Source organism: Thunnus maccoyii, chromosome 2 (assembly GCF_910596095.1).
Source record: "Thunnus maccoyii chromosome 2, fThuMac1.1, whole genome shotgun sequence".
Classification (NCBI taxonomy): Eukaryota; Metazoa; Chordata; class Actinopteri; order Scombriformes; family Scombridae; genus Thunnus; species Thunnus maccoyii.
Window position 1 is genome coordinate 1,543,943 of NC_056534.1, and position 15,547 is coordinate 1,559,489.

Below are 15,547 nucleotides of genomic sequence, written 5' to 3' on the forward strand. Positions count from 1 at the left end.
AAGAATATATTGACATATCAAATGTACATGCTTTAAGTGCAGACGAACTAACAAACCAGATTTTAAACTGTAACATCTGACATTTAAACTGAGTCTTTACATCACACTGTTCATTTTTAATTTACTGTCTAAAATCTCTATTTTAAGAATGAAAACATCTGTTCCAGTGAGCAAACTGCCTTCTTCAAGATCCTGAAAAACTTTAAAAAAAAAAAAAAATCTCTATTTTTGCCGTTTTCTGGATTTTGTCTCATTTCTCCGTGAACCTTCAAGAAAGTTTAAAAAGTTGTCTTTTTCCCGCCACAGCGAGGTCAGAGGTCATAAAGTGTGAACACAAAAAACAAACAAATGAACCATCAGAGTAAATATTCTTTATGTTTCCTTTGTGTTTGTACACAGAGATACATGACAGACATATAAAAATATAACACTTGATATGACTTCATACTGTTTACACTGAATAAACAACGTTTGTTCCCTATGAGATGATATTGAGTATAAAACTGTATATAAACCACAGAATTTCCTTCCCTTCATATATTAGAAACGTCTATGCAGAGCTGAACGTCGGGTTCGCAAAGTTCCCGTTCGTCTGAGCTTCCGGGTCGTCGGTCGCGGCGAAGTCTTCGGGGTCGAGATCGGCCTCGAACATCCGCTGCAGCAAAGCGTCGACCGTCCGATATCCTGACAGAGAACAACAAACATCCTTTAGAGTCATTTCAGATTAATTGACTAATCAATCAATCAATCAATCAATCAATCAATCAATCAATCTCTAAAACTGAGTTTATATAAGGGTCCGTTTGTCTGAGGTGTCAAATTTATGTCACAGTGTTTCGAAATTTTTGTTCCTGTAAAAATAAGTTGTAGAGATGCATTATTGTATGAATCTGTTGTATTATTGTTTTTGAATATTTGTCTTTTAATCAATTTGTAAAATGTCTTGAGACATTTGTGATTATACACTTTAAATAAAGTCTTACAGAGAAAAAAAAGGCTTTTTAACGTCGTTTTGTACAAGAAACAAAACATTTGTGACAGTTTTTAGCTGACGGTTGCTAAAGTGAAGCAGATGTTGCGTTGCTGCTGGACTGACCCTGTTAGTTAGAAAGACGTCACTGCAGGCTCCGAGACATTTTATTATAATTTCTTTAAAATGTTTTAGAAACTAAACAATTAATGTAAATAAAGTCTTACAGAGAAAAAAAAGGCTTTGTGATACTTTTTACACTGAAAACAACTGAAAACACTATAAATAAATAAATAAATCTGTGGATAATAAACATTTTGTACCAAATATCAAACCAATCGATCAATGCGGGGTCCAGTGGGCGTGGCCTGAGACATTCCTGCTTGTTTTATTATCGTTAAAATGTCTGTAGATGTATTACAGTGAACTGTGAGTGTTTCTTACTTTTAGAGGCGATTTTAAACATCAGGGTGGGTTTGTTGCTCGCTGATTGGCCGGTTCCCAAGTCGTTGTCGATGGTTTCCATGGCGTTAACCAAGTTATCCTCCATCTTCTCCCTGGTGGACAAAACAACACGAACAGGTATGAAACATAAAAATGAACAGTCAACCATTAATACATTTAATCGTATTCAAATTGGCTTCATCAGAGGCTATAGACCAGTATGTCAGCTATGGACCAATCAGAGACCAGCATGTAAGCTATGGACCAATCAGACACCAGTATGTAAACTATGGACCAATCAGACACCAGTATATAAGCTATGGACCAATCAGACACCAGTATATAAGCTATGGACCAATCAGACACCAGCATGTAAGCTATGGATCAATCAGAGACCAGTATGTAAGCTATGGACCAATCAGACACCAGTATATAAGCTATGGACCAATCAGACACCAGTATATAAGCTATGGACCAATCAGACACCAGTATATAAGCTATGGACCAATCAGACACCAGTATGTAAACTATGACGACGCTCAGGGCAACGTACTGAGCCGCCGCCAGCTCCAGCTCCTCGATCTTCTTCTCCAGAGACGTCTGTAGGTCGCTCTTATCCACCGAGTACTCCACGAAGAACGCATCCAGGACGAACGCCACGAAGATACTGAAAGACAACAGGAAGTGACACTTAAACAATTAAACATGTAAACATTCATTTTGATAACAGAATAATTGTTTGACATTTTTTCAAGCAGAATATTCTGGTTTCAGCTTGTGACTATTTCAAATGTGACTATTTGCTGCTTTTCTTTGTCACATGTGACAGTAAATAAAAAAATATTGACACAATAAAAGTAACTGGGTCACAATTTTGGCCAGTTTGGGTCAAAACAGCACCAACACAATACTGTGTTAACGCTGTTCTGACCCAGTTTTAGTGTTGTTTTTTTATTTGACTGTTAAACTAAAGCTCGTTATAATTTACTCTTGTTAAACACTCGGCAGGGTTTGTTTGTGCATCTTTTTAACGTCGTTTTATACAAGAAACAAAACATTTGTGACAGTTTTTAGCTGACGGTTGCTAAAGTGAAGCAGATGTTGTGTTGCTGCTGTATTGACTCTGGTGATTAGAAAGACTTCACTGCAGGCTCTGAGACTTTTTATTATAATTTCTTTAAAAACGTTTTAGAAACTAAACAATTAAAATCAAGAAAATAATCGATGATGAAACAATCTTTAGTTTCATACAATCTATTCTTGCATGTTAGTGAAGCCCTGAGAAACACAACATCATGTCATCAAACTGTAACATCAGAGCTGAGCTGAAGAGTATAAACATGAAATAACTGAGGTGAGATGATGATGATGATGATGATGATGATGATGATGAAGCCCCAACAACCATTAAACCAGAATAAGAGCCGGCAGCTCTGTGAGGCTGAGCTAAATGCTAACATTAGCATGCTAACATGGTCACACTGATAATGCTAACATGCTAACGTTTAGCAGGTGTAATGTTTACATCGAGATATTTAATTAATTAGCTTTATTTTTTATTTATTTCTGTCTTGTGTTTCTTTTACATTTTGTCTTGATGCCTTTTATGTTTTATATAAAATCACTTTAAACTGTCTCGTTGTTGAAAGTTGCCTCACAAATAAACTAAAAAGTCAACCAGATATTACAATTCATCCTCTGTATGTTTATATCATCTATCAAATAGACAGATGATGATATTTCACTGGATGCTTTAAAAAACTTTAATAAAAGTCAACGTTGATGAAATAATTCCATCTCACGGACGGAACATAAATCTATAGTCGACTCCTGTGTTTCTCTGTTTTTGAACTTTGAGATTATTGACAGAAACTCTCCTCCGACTCTGTTCAACTACAGAAATATTAATTATCAGATTATCAAATGGGCAGAACAGCAGAGTTTGTTATTAAGACTGACTATGATGATGATGATGATGATGATGATGATATTAGTCTTACTTGATGATGACGATGACGACCACGATGTGGAAGAGGACAAAGAAGATCCTGGCTGAGACGTGTGTGACGGTGGTGAATCCGCTGCTGAGCAGTGATGTTAGTTCAGGAAACAGAAACAATCTGCTTCAGTCTTTTATAAACGTTCATAGACGACTGAAATGTGGCTGCAACTAATGATTAGTTTCATTATTGATTAATTATTTAAATTATTTTCTCAATTATTCAACTAAATGCTCTTTTTATAAAACGTCAGAAAATCAGCAAATCATCACCTGTGAGAAGCTGGATTCTGGGTAATTTTTGCTATTTTTGCTTGAAAAAGAACTAACTTGAACTAATTACAAAAAAATATCAAAGTAGTTACAGAATAATTGACTGTCAATCGATTAATTGATTAACCAACAAACGATTGCAGCTGCAGACTGAAATCATCTGATCAGCAGGTTGAAATAATATTTCATTGTTTTAGGGATCAAAACTACATTTAGATGCTAAATAACATTAGCTTAAAATGCTAATGGTTGCTACTGTACGGAAGCAAAGAAAGGTCATAATAATTAAAATTTTACAACCAACTAAATTATAAAATTTAATAATCTTATCTAATCTGCATTTAACCAATCGAGGTTGAGAAACTATGTTACGCTTTTAATTTTTAGATTTAAAAAATTTGAATTTATATATTTATGTATATATTTATATTTAATGCTTGAATTCTCTTTATTTTTATTTATTCAATTTAAAATAAATGTTTAAAGGCTACTCTTTCAATGGAAAATATTTTAATGCTTTTCAGTGTTTTTTTTTTTTTTTTTTAAATTGTGCTTAAATTTCACAATCAGTCGTTCAGTTAATTATAAGATTCACATCATTATATTGTTGTCTGAGTTATCTGGGAGCACTTCCTCTATCAATAAATAATTAAGGTAATAAAGTAGATTTTTTCATTTCCTTCAGGTATTTCAGGGCTGTAGTTATTAGCTCTTTAGATCAGGTGAAGCTGTACGACTGACTAAACCAGTTGCTTTTAGTCTCCAGTGAGGTTCCACCAGCAGGGTTGCTGGTTTGATTCTCTAATAAAAGGATATCGTGCCACTGGTTGACCACAGTGAGCTCCATCAGCAGGATGAAGGACGACACCACGTTGTTGAAGTTGTTCTTGCAGTAGTTGAGCTGAGCGAACGCCGATCCTTTCAGCAGCGAGTTTCCGCAGTACGCCTTCTCCGGGTCGTTGGAGTCCTCGCTGTAAAACTTCACCTTCCCTTTGAACAGCTCCATCCCCACCATGGCGAAGATGTAGTACACCACCTGGTGAGGAAGAGGAAGAGGAGGAGGAAGGTCTGAAAACATGGACTACTGCTGGGAAATTAAAACACTTATTTTCCTGACAATAATCTCCAAAACTTACAATGATGAGCTGTCCGAATGTGAGGATCGCCGGTCCGATCCTGATCAGAGTGTTGATGATGGCACGAAACCTAACAGAGAAAACATTATAAAACACAAACATGTAGAATTATGAACCATTAAACGCACAATACGTCATTTCAACGGCTAGGGGTCTCAATCAAAACAATAACAAACTACTACTACTAATTAAAGCTGTTTCACCTAAAAAAAAAAATCAATATTTCTCCGACAAAGTTTGGTGACCACCGGACTTCCTGGAGGGGCTGTTAGCCGAGCTGCTGCTAACGTTTGTCCAGTTTATTTCTCTGATAATTTAAGATCCAGACGTCCAATGACTAAAATCCTTCTTCCAGCTAAAAGATATAGTTAAAGGTTTTTAACTAACCTAAATTTATCATGAAAATGTGGCTTAAAACTGAATAAAAGTCCATTTATAACAGTTTGTGTGGAACAACCACAACGCCGATGTATTATCTTGTATGTGTGTAAGTTACTCTTTGGTAGACGCCATTGTAGCAGACAAACACAGCGCCGCCGTATGCATCTTGTGTGTGTTTACTCTTTGGTAGAGGAGGTATGACGCCATCGACAGGCGATCAAATGAAACGGTCCGTTACTTTGATTAAATTACAGATTTCTCTGAGTTTGAATGTAAGTACACAACTCAACAACATATATAACACAGGTCTAGTTGTTTGTAGACATTTTAATGTGGAATAATTACATAATATAGCTTTAAGACTGAAGAGTGAGACTGTTGGCAGCTTTTCCTCCACTTCATCTGATATTTTTCTATTTCTCTACAGTTATAAACCAGCGTATGAAACACAAGATTTCACTTTTTAAGCACTTTTGCAAAGAAACCTGTTCAGTAGATCCTGTAGAACCAGTTATGTTTAAATATAGTCATCAAATATCATTAACACACTAATACGTCCATGATTGATGTGATCGTTAATGAGGACAAACGAAGGGAAGGTGATTTGATTTATAGAGACGTTTGTTCTCTTTCAGCCGTCCAGCGCTCTCACACCACAAACCTTTCTGCTCTCTATTATTTATTTACGGTACGTCTTCCTCGTCATTGTTCACCGATGTCAGTCGCAAATATCAAACATGTTTTAAAAGATCTTTATGAGAACAACTGAAGACTTCAGATTAGACTCTTTACATATCAAACACTGACCTGTTACGACTCGTTCCGATCAATCATACTCAGAATCAGCTCAACAGTCGTCATGTTTGTCTCTTTAAATGTGTCTCAAGTCTCAACTTTTTATCAGCTGCTCCAACAACAAACTGACACAACGAGTCTCTGCTGCATCAAACCCGTTTAACTTCCAGAAATCTCCTTTAAACCTTCATGTTTCATTCTGAGCGGCGTGTCGACGGTGAGCCGCTGGTCTCTGTTAGCTCGGCGCTAACGTTACGTTTCTTCTGATCACAGTGACAGAAATCAGGAGTTTGATAGTCGACAGTACAAGCTAAGACCTTCATCTGTCCATCAACACAAACATCTCATCTTCAGTTGACTCAGTGGGATCAATAACTGAATCAGGTGTTTGGACGTAAATGGAAAGATGTGCAGCTTGTTTTTGTTACAGAAACCTTGAAGCTGTCAGTTCAGAACCTCCTTTAAAAAAAAAGATTTACTGACAAACACAACCTTGATGGACGGAGGAGACGGTGCAGCGCCCAGGTGACCTTGTCCTTAGTCACAACAACACTGTAAGATTGTTTACTTTAGTGCCGTCTCTATGGCAACAGCCATAAAACCAGGTCGGCTCGACCGGGAAGAAGACGGCTGTCTGTCCTCACTGTCTGCTTGTCTAAGGAGCGTTTCGTTATGGCACATATGTGAACAGCTGATCAAACCTTTTGATGCTGTCGACCACTCGGATCAGTCGGAGGACTCTCAGGATGAAGACGATGTCCAGGATCTGCCGGCTGGTGTAAGCGCCCGCTGAACGGGAATAAATCACATATTCATGTCTTTAGATGATGACAGTTCATTACAGTGAACCTCTAGTTAGCATGTAGCATGTTAGCATGCTCTCAGGATGCACTTTGAACATTTACTGAGGTTTTTTCATTCTGACAAAGAGGTGGATAAATGACAGACAGTACAAGCGATGCATTCAAACAGGATTATATTTAACAATTCTTTACTAATCAATGTCGACTCATCGATCTATAAATCATCACAGCTTCCCAGAGTCCATTTGGGCTCCTGACTGTTGATTTAAGACACTTAAACGAGTCCTTTATAGATATTTAGTTTACTATCATATAACTATTGTAAATCATTTTATCTTGATTTCTGGATTTTATTTGCTTTTTACTTTAATTGCAAAGAATTCAGCTGCTGGTTACGAACTATTTTAGTCTTATCAGAGATAAGATATTAATTATGCAACACCAGGTTGTTGAACTAATGTTATTCCTTATAGTAATACACATTATTATACACTAATGCAACAGCAGACAGAGAAGTTTTAAACTTTGAATAAACAAAGATGTCGGACTGACTGCAGTCTTGATAAACGACTTGAACTAAATTGTTTTTGATTAATTTAGTGGCAATATTCTGATCAATTAACCGACTGTAATTTATATTTTCAATATATTAACCCTTTCATGCATGAATTACAATAATCTCAGTCAGTGTTTTTATTCCTCTTTAGGCATGAAAAAAAATATCTGAACACATTTTTCAAGGAGTTTTTCCAACTTAGTGGACAGATGATTAATCGTCATTTTCTCCCAACATAAAATCAATACTTGGAAATTTTAACAATTGTATTACTCCTTAGTTGATACTTGATGTTACAAAATGTTATTTACCTGCAAGGGTCTATTACTATAGAAGGATTGGCAAGATATTCCTGAGCTGCTGAGCATTTCCTGCTGGCAGGCGGCCATCTTGGTTTTGAGAAATTTGTGTCACACTTACAAAGGCTGGCCAGTGGATGGCAGCATATGGGATGTACAACTGTACAACTATACCATTAAAACCCCATGCATATATAAGAAAACAGCTTTTGAGTAGCTGTCCACTGTAGTGACCACTACGCATGAAAGGGTTCATTTTTTATATAAATTTGAAAAGAAAACAGGCCTCACATGATGTCATGGCAGAGTTAATGATGGTGGCGATGAGAGCGGACACGACGATGATGGTGTCAAACCTGGAAACAAACAAAAACAAACAAACAAACGTCAGAAAACTAAAAAAAAAAAATCAAGTTGAACTTAAATGCTGAAAGCAAAAAACCAGCGTTAGCGTAGTTGAAGCTTTTTCACCCTGTTTGTGTTCAAATGACGTCACAGTGTGACATCACAACGTGTTGAACAAACAGAAACATACAAACACGCTGCTGCTGCTGCTGCTCACCAGCAGGAGGCGCACGACTGTAAAACAAGCAAAAAATGCAAAATAACCAAACAGATAAACGTCAGCAGCAACAACAGCTGCAGCAGAACCTTCAGATGCTTTAATACGAGTCAAACTGCAAGAAAGAAAAGAAAAAAACTGCAGCAGAAACCAAAACTGTGAGTGAAAATGCAATTTATATATATTTTTTCTTGATCACAGTTTTGGTTTGTTTTGTCATTTACTTTTCATAAAGTAGTTTTTTACTTTTAGACTTTACGTCTATGGTTGTTCTTAAACCAACCATAATAATAACCTTTACTAAAGCCGCTTTACTCCCTGAGAGTATAAAATAAATACATAAATAAATAAATAAATAAATAAATGCCTGTCTGAAGCACCGGTGCAGCGGGTCGAAGCGCCGACAGCGTCTGACTGAAGGTGAAAGAAGCAGCAGATGATGTGAAAGCGCTGAAACACGGATCACATACCTCATATTTATAATGTCGGACGTAGATAAGCTGTGTGTGAAACGGATCATGTTTTCATAATGACACTTATCAGAAAACAGCTCTTTCATATAATAATAATAATAATAATAATAATAATAATAATAGGAAAAACTGCAAAACATTTAGAGGTTAACTGACAAATATTGAAATTTTCACTGTATGACAACTTTGTACTAAATTATTCACATTTTCTTTCTAAACTCTTTCATTAACCTGGACGTTACAGAAGTGCATTAAATTACCTCCAATTGTTTTTGTTTTGTTTTGTGATTGCAATATACTTCTTTACAACAGCTGCATAAATGAATGAATAGAAGCAGCTCTTTGCTTTACAAATGTTTCTGATAACTTTTACTTCTGCGGTCCAGACCTGATCGATTGATTGATTGATTGATGATCTGGTGAAGTTTGGACCAGTTTTGTTGGACAAAAACTCAAAGAAAAAAGTTTTTTTTAACAACAACAACAAACATTTCCATCGGTGTTCTTGTCAAGAATTGTGTTTGTTTCCAACTGTAGTTTTGACCTTTAACCTCGTCGTCAGCGTTGTTTCAGGAGTTTTAGCAGCCTGGTGGAGTTTAAACCTGCAGAGCCGAACTTTTACATATAAATGAACGTTTGTTACGTTCAAGTCAAACGAGTTCACATGATGCTGATTAAACCCGTCACCGCGTTTTTAATCTGGTGTCTGGTTTGACATTCCTGGCTGGTCGAGCCGGCTAACTTCCTGTTAGCTCTTTGCTAACTTGAACGGGGATAAAATAATTCAAATGTGGCTCTTCTAGACTTTCCAAATGTTATCGGACCGAATGGATTAAATGCTAAATGCATTTCGCTGGAGGCAATTTATTCACCATTTTATAGAATATATTTATATAATGGTGTGATAAAAATAAATAAATAGAAATGGTATGTAAACCTCTGCTGTGCACTAACAGTTGTTTGGTTTCCTGAAAGAGATGATAGATAATGTTGTATTTACATCTTCACAACAACGAGCTCTGTGCTTTACTGCCTTATTTTGTCTTTTAGGAAACTATAAGCTGTAACTAAACATACAAGTTAAATAATGATATATATATATATTTTTTTTAAAGCATAAGAGGTGAAAGTACTTTTTCTGCCCTGAATTTTGTCTGCAGGTATTTCCTTCAGGCTGTATGTAGCCTGAGAGGCGAAACCCAGGGCAATAAAGGTCAGTAAAACGTTTGTTAGGAGGAGGTTCAGGGAGGTTTAGTTGATGCTGGTGTTTATTATTGATGACCATTAATCAGGTGTTCAGCACATGATGTGATCCCAGTCAGACGGTCATAGAGTTTGGAGCCGTTCAAGTTCTTCACGTCATCCACATTCATACCTGTTGAAATTCATCTCCAGCTACCTGCAGACCCAGAATCCTTTTGGTTATTCAGAACAAACATTGTGTGAAGTTCAAGAGGCCACCTGACAGTAAACAGCGGTCGGTAAACGTCGTCTCGTCTCGTCTCACCAGTTCCAGAAGTTGTGTCTGGAGAAGAACGCTCTGGGCTCGAAGACATAGAGCTTCAGCAGGATCTCCAGCAGGTAGAGCGTCAGGAAGACCCACTCCGAGTTAGCGATCAACGGGTTGTCCTCGTCCAGACCGATGAACACGGCGTTCACCAGGATGATCAGGTCGTACACGATCACGAACGCTCTGAAAGGAGCACAGCAGAGTTCCGGTGTAAAACTCTTCAACATTTAACTGAAGCTGGAACATGGAGGTCATTGCCCCCCCCCCCCCCTCCTCCCCCCCATCTGTCCGTCCGTCTTACCGATGTTGGACCAATCGGCAGAGGAGGCGGCTGGGTGCCGACTCGTAAAAGGCGGGGCAGAGACTTTGAAGGGGGTGTGGCCTCGTCTTCATCGTGATCACCTCGATGTTCAACAGGTCGGCTAACTGGACGAACGCCACTTTACCTGTTAAATCAATCAATCAATCAATCAATCATAAAAGACAACATCTAAAATATTCATAGTTCATGCTCGATTCATCATGTGATTATCACATTTATCATTATTATCATTCTGGTGGCAGAAGCCTTTGTTTGTAGAAAATAAGACAACCTTGTGATAGTGTGTTTTTAGTGGCACCAGTAGGGGGCAGCGCAGTTGTGAATGTTCATCTACATATGAGGGCTTTAACCACGGATGTATTATAAGAGCTGGATATCGGACTAAAAATGGCGCCCATTCAGTCCTATAGGAACTGCTCGCCTGGCGCATACGCCAAAAAAGTTTCTGGCTTCCAGGTTTGCTTCCGCGTTGTGCGGCCCACTGAATATACAAAGTAGTGTTTCCCCCGCTGGCCCCGCCCACGAGTTCCTGCTCGGCCCATAGACTTTACATTGTAATGACGTCACGGATTTTTAAATCACTTTTCTCAGCTCGAGGAAAGTTTTATAAACATAACAGAAAGAGTCATAATTGACGTTGTTTGCAGTTCGAGGTGTCCTGTCAACAGTTTTACAGGCGTCTCTTCTACAACGGTGGTTTATGGGGAAAATGCTTTTTGGGCCGCAGGGGGATTTTTCGCTGCAATACCACGAGTGACCACTGGGAAAAACTGGCTGCTCTTATTATTATTATTATCATGGCTTCAACTGGTCAGACTCGACGAGATGAAACTGTAAAGTTGTGCTGAGTAAAGTCGTCTTGAGTCGATACTGAGGCTACAAACAACGCAAATGTGCTACAAACGCCAAAGTCTGGTTCAGCTGGAATAAACACGTAACCCTGGTGATCAAACTCAATGTGCTCTTATGATTATTATTATTATGATGAATCTCAGTCCTAAAGGAGAGTTAAAGCTAATCAGAGTGTTTCTATGACCAAAGTAGTAAACAAAGATGGCGTCTGTGGAGGGATGTGTAGCCTAGAAGGAAGGAAGGAGACAAAGTTCAACTAGAGCTTCATCAAACTGCTCAGCAGGACTGTTTTGAGCAGAGCTGAACTCAAACTAAAGGTCGGCTTTGTCTCGTTGTTTTTCGTTGCACAGCGAGCCCCAGCTCAATCTCGCGTAGGTCGAAGTGTAAAGCCGATCAAATGTGGATCTTTTCTTTCCCCTCCTGTGTTTCGTCAAGTCAAGTCAACTTAATGTGTAGAGTCCAATATCACAATCACAAATTCACATAAGTGGGGCTTTATTGTCATCCCACATCCTTAGACCCTCGATTCTAACAAGGAAAAACTCCCTAAAAAACCTTTAATAGGGGAGGAAATGGAGGAAACCTCAGGAGGAGCAGCAGAGGAGCATCAATACTCTGAATTTTAAACGTCCTGGTTGGTAAAACACAGATTCATTAAACTCTGACTAACTCAGCTAGCAGCTTGTCATGTTTTCAGGAGTTAAAATGACAAACGTGTTGGACCTCATGTCACTAATTAACGCTCATTCTGTGAGTAACATGATGACAAAATGAAACTTGTCTGCTGTCTACTCACCCAAAGATTGTTTATGAGGTATAAGAAGCATTTATTTTATATCTGTTATGCTTCCACTAGTATGTAAAGGGGTTGAAGATGATCTGACTTTATGTACATTTCTGAAAGCATACCTCGTTAATGATCTCTGACTTTTGCAGCTGTAACGTTTGATGTGATCACGTGTTGACCTGCTGTCAGACTGTAGCAGGTGTCTGTTGATGTGTGAGAACAATATGAGGAACTTTGTGTGATATCTAATCTTCTGGTCAGTGGCGCAGAGTTTCTCAGGGTCGAGCTGAATGATAAAAGAGTTTTACTTCCCCTAATGTGAAAGATGTTTGAGCAGATAATGACTCTGCAGAAAGCTCCGGCAGGAAGTGGAAGGTGTAGTTCAGCAGACTGAGAGCTGGTGTGTTTGTTGGGCGTGACGGTGCAGAACGAAGCCTCGACTGGTGGTTGAGTCATTCATCACACAACTGTTGACAGTGACTGATAGAGAAATTCATACTGATCACAGAGAAGATGAGTAACAGTCCAGATGTACTTTCAACAGGCCATGAGGTCTAAAGTTCAATCCACACAGAGAAGTGTTGTTGATGCATCTCTCACAGATACATTTACATGTTTATCAAATATATCGCAATGTTTTTGTAACTTAGAGTAAGAAATAATTATGATGAAATGTTTTACATTTTTCGTCAACAACTGCAGCATCTGTGGAATCACACACTGCAGCTCCTGATTGGTCAAACGGTCTCCTCCAGCAGCCAATCATATCTCTACAGCTGTTAAAGGTATAATATGTAATTATTCCACATTAAAATGTCTAAAAACAACTAGACCTGTGTTATATATTTTGTTGAGTTGTGTACTTACATTCAAACCCAGAGAAATCTGTAATTTAATCAAAGTAACGGACCGTTTCATTTGGTCGCCTGTCGATGGCGTCATACCTCCTCTACCAAAGAGTAAACACGCACCAGATGCATACGGCGGCGCTGTGTTTGTCCGCTACAATGGCGTCTACCAAAGACTAACTTACACACATACAAGATAATACATCGGCGTTGTGATTGTTCCACACAAACTGTTATAAATGGACTTTTATTCAGTTTTAAGCCACATTTTCATGATAAATTTAGGTGGTTTTTAACTATATCTTTTAGCCGGAAGAAGGATTTTAGTCATTGGACGTCTGGATCTTAAGTTATCAGAGAAATAAACTGGACAAACGTTAGCAGCAGCTCGGCTAACAGCCCGTACCGGACGTCCGGTGGTCGCCGTACATCGTCAGAGAAACACTGATTTTTTAGGTGAAACAGCTTCATTCAGTGTTTTTACCTGTAATCTCCGGGTCCGTTTGTTCTGGAGAGGAGGAGACCTCTGCGGGTAAAAACATCCTCAATGATGAACACTGGAGTAATCCTATCCCGCTGAAGCTGGTTATTTAACAAAGAAGACAACAACTCCCATGATCCCTTGCTACTTCACAACGTCATCACACTCCGTCTTTTGTTATTGTTTTGATTGAGACGCCTAGCGGCTGAAATTACATGTTGTGCGTTTAATAAGAAGCGCCTTCATTCAGTGACGTTATCTGATGTTACACATTTATGGACACAGCTGACAAAGTGAAAACAGCACGGCAACATTTATAAAAAAGCTAAGCTAATGTAGCATTATCAAGCTAACGTTACTTTCAGTCGGCCATGTCTCCTGTTGTTATCAGAAGGAACGAGTCAGTTCAGGATTAATGTCGACCGTCTAAATCTTCCTCTAGATGTTCACTGAAGAAACATCACAGTTATCAGACGTCAACATAAACAGTCATGAAATAAATACAATTACTGTTGAGTGGTTTAGGTTTAAGTGCCTTTAAATCACATATTTTAATGTTTTAAATTGTAAATTCATTTATTATATTGATTTCAACATAAATATTAATAGTGTACGGACAGACTCAGATAAACAGACACATTTAATTTCTATGAACTGTAAATAATCAAAATAAAGTTTATTTTCTTTAACAAACTCATTGAAAATGGACAAAACTGAAAGAACATGTTGTTAGTAGATACTGTTTTTCCTCAAATTCCCTGGACGTCATCCAAAGGCAGATAAATTCTTAGTAAAATAATCAGACTAGATATGAAAAGATATAAAATTATGTAATTATATTACAATCTCTGCTTCTGTAGTTTGTGACGACGTGCTGTTCTCAAACCTATAGCTGGTTTGGATGAGTTTGAGTTTCTGTGCAGCTGTTTTGGTGTGATTACTGTGTTCAGATCTGCCCGAATGAATCGATCTGAGGAGGAAAACCAACCAGACTGAACGACACAGGATGTGCAGAGAGTCCAGTATTTGTATTTGCATCTTTATTTGTTGAGGCAGCAAAATTATTTGTATTTGTATTTGAATAAAAGGAGGTTCCAACACCGGGTCTCTAACTGGAGTCTCCCAGATCATAGACGACTGACTTACTGAGATAAAACTTTATTAAGACAGACCTCTACCTATTTATACACCCATAACACAGAGACAGCACAGTGTGTAACATGTAGAGGAACTTCAACGGTGATTCTTGCTTTGCACTTTTCATTTACTATCTATTTTTACAACCTAACTTTGTGGAAAGGAGAAGGGGAACAACAGGTTTGGAGAGTCTGTTGGGAGCACTTCATGTGTCAGTAGCTCAGTTTTATCTCTGGGGAACACCCCCAACTCTGGGACTGATGCCCAAATAAGGAAATGTGCGTCATGTAGCAGGTGGATGTGACTCCCCTCGTTAAGACCTGCTGATAGACGTCACAGCGGAGCAGAGGAGAGACACTGAGATAGTGATGTAACCGACCTGCGTGCTTTTGCCGATAACATATTTGTATTCGGACACACCCCTAGTACTGAACCGCTCCATAACCTGATGACGGTGTTACATTTACGGTTCAAATATGTGTTTGATGTGTAGATATATGATAATGACTCACCGATGGATCCCTGGTTCTGGTCATCAGAGACGCTCCACAGCAGCTCTCTGTGGGCGTTACTGATGTCCGGCTGGACCAGTTTGACCACTTGGTTCCAGCTGGCCTGGGTCACCACCTGCTCCCCGCCCTCCTCCTTCTGCTCCTGCAGCACGGCGAACGCCTGCACCATCTTGTGCCTTTTGGCCCTCACCAGCTGCCGTACCTCTTCCTGTTTTGGGCAGACGGGATGTGATGAAGTTATTCTGGGTGATACAGATGATTTATACACATTTATACACAACTGATGAATCATTGTTCTGGTGCCTGAAAACATCCAATCAGAACACACCGCGTTCACCGAAGAGAAAACAAAAGAAGACTTCAGAGATTCTTGTATTTATGAGATGAAACACTTTATAATCTTGTAT

General features: G+C 38.5%; 1 protein-coding gene across 1 annotated transcript in view; it reads right to left on the reverse strand.

The window, feature by feature from the left end:
- Positions 1–356: 356 nt before the first annotated feature.
- tpcn3 (two pore segment channel 3) overlaps positions 357–15,547 on the reverse strand; it is a 28,313-nt gene continuing 13,122 nt past the window's right edge. The window contains exons 9-19 of the mRNA XM_042397089.1: positions 15,141–15,348; positions 10,503–10,647; positions 10,199–10,384; positions 7,948–8,012; positions 6,700–6,787; positions 4,823–4,892; positions 4,503–4,722; positions 3,415–3,505; positions 1,968–2,081; positions 1,415–1,527; positions 357–684 (exon numbers count right to left, since the gene is read on the reverse strand). Of these exons, the coding sequence (XP_042253023.1) occupies positions 551–684; positions 1,415–1,527; positions 1,968–2,081; positions 3,415–3,505; positions 4,503–4,722; positions 4,823–4,892; positions 6,700–6,787; positions 7,948–8,012; positions 10,199–10,384; positions 10,503–10,647; positions 15,141–15,348 (1,434 nt within the window). The 3' untranslated portion in view covers positions 357–550. The remainder of the gene's footprint in view (positions 685–1,414; positions 1,528–1,967; positions 2,082–3,414; positions 3,506–4,502; positions 4,723–4,822; positions 4,893–6,699; positions 6,788–7,947; positions 8,013–10,198; positions 10,385–10,502; positions 10,648–15,140; positions 15,349–15,547) is intronic.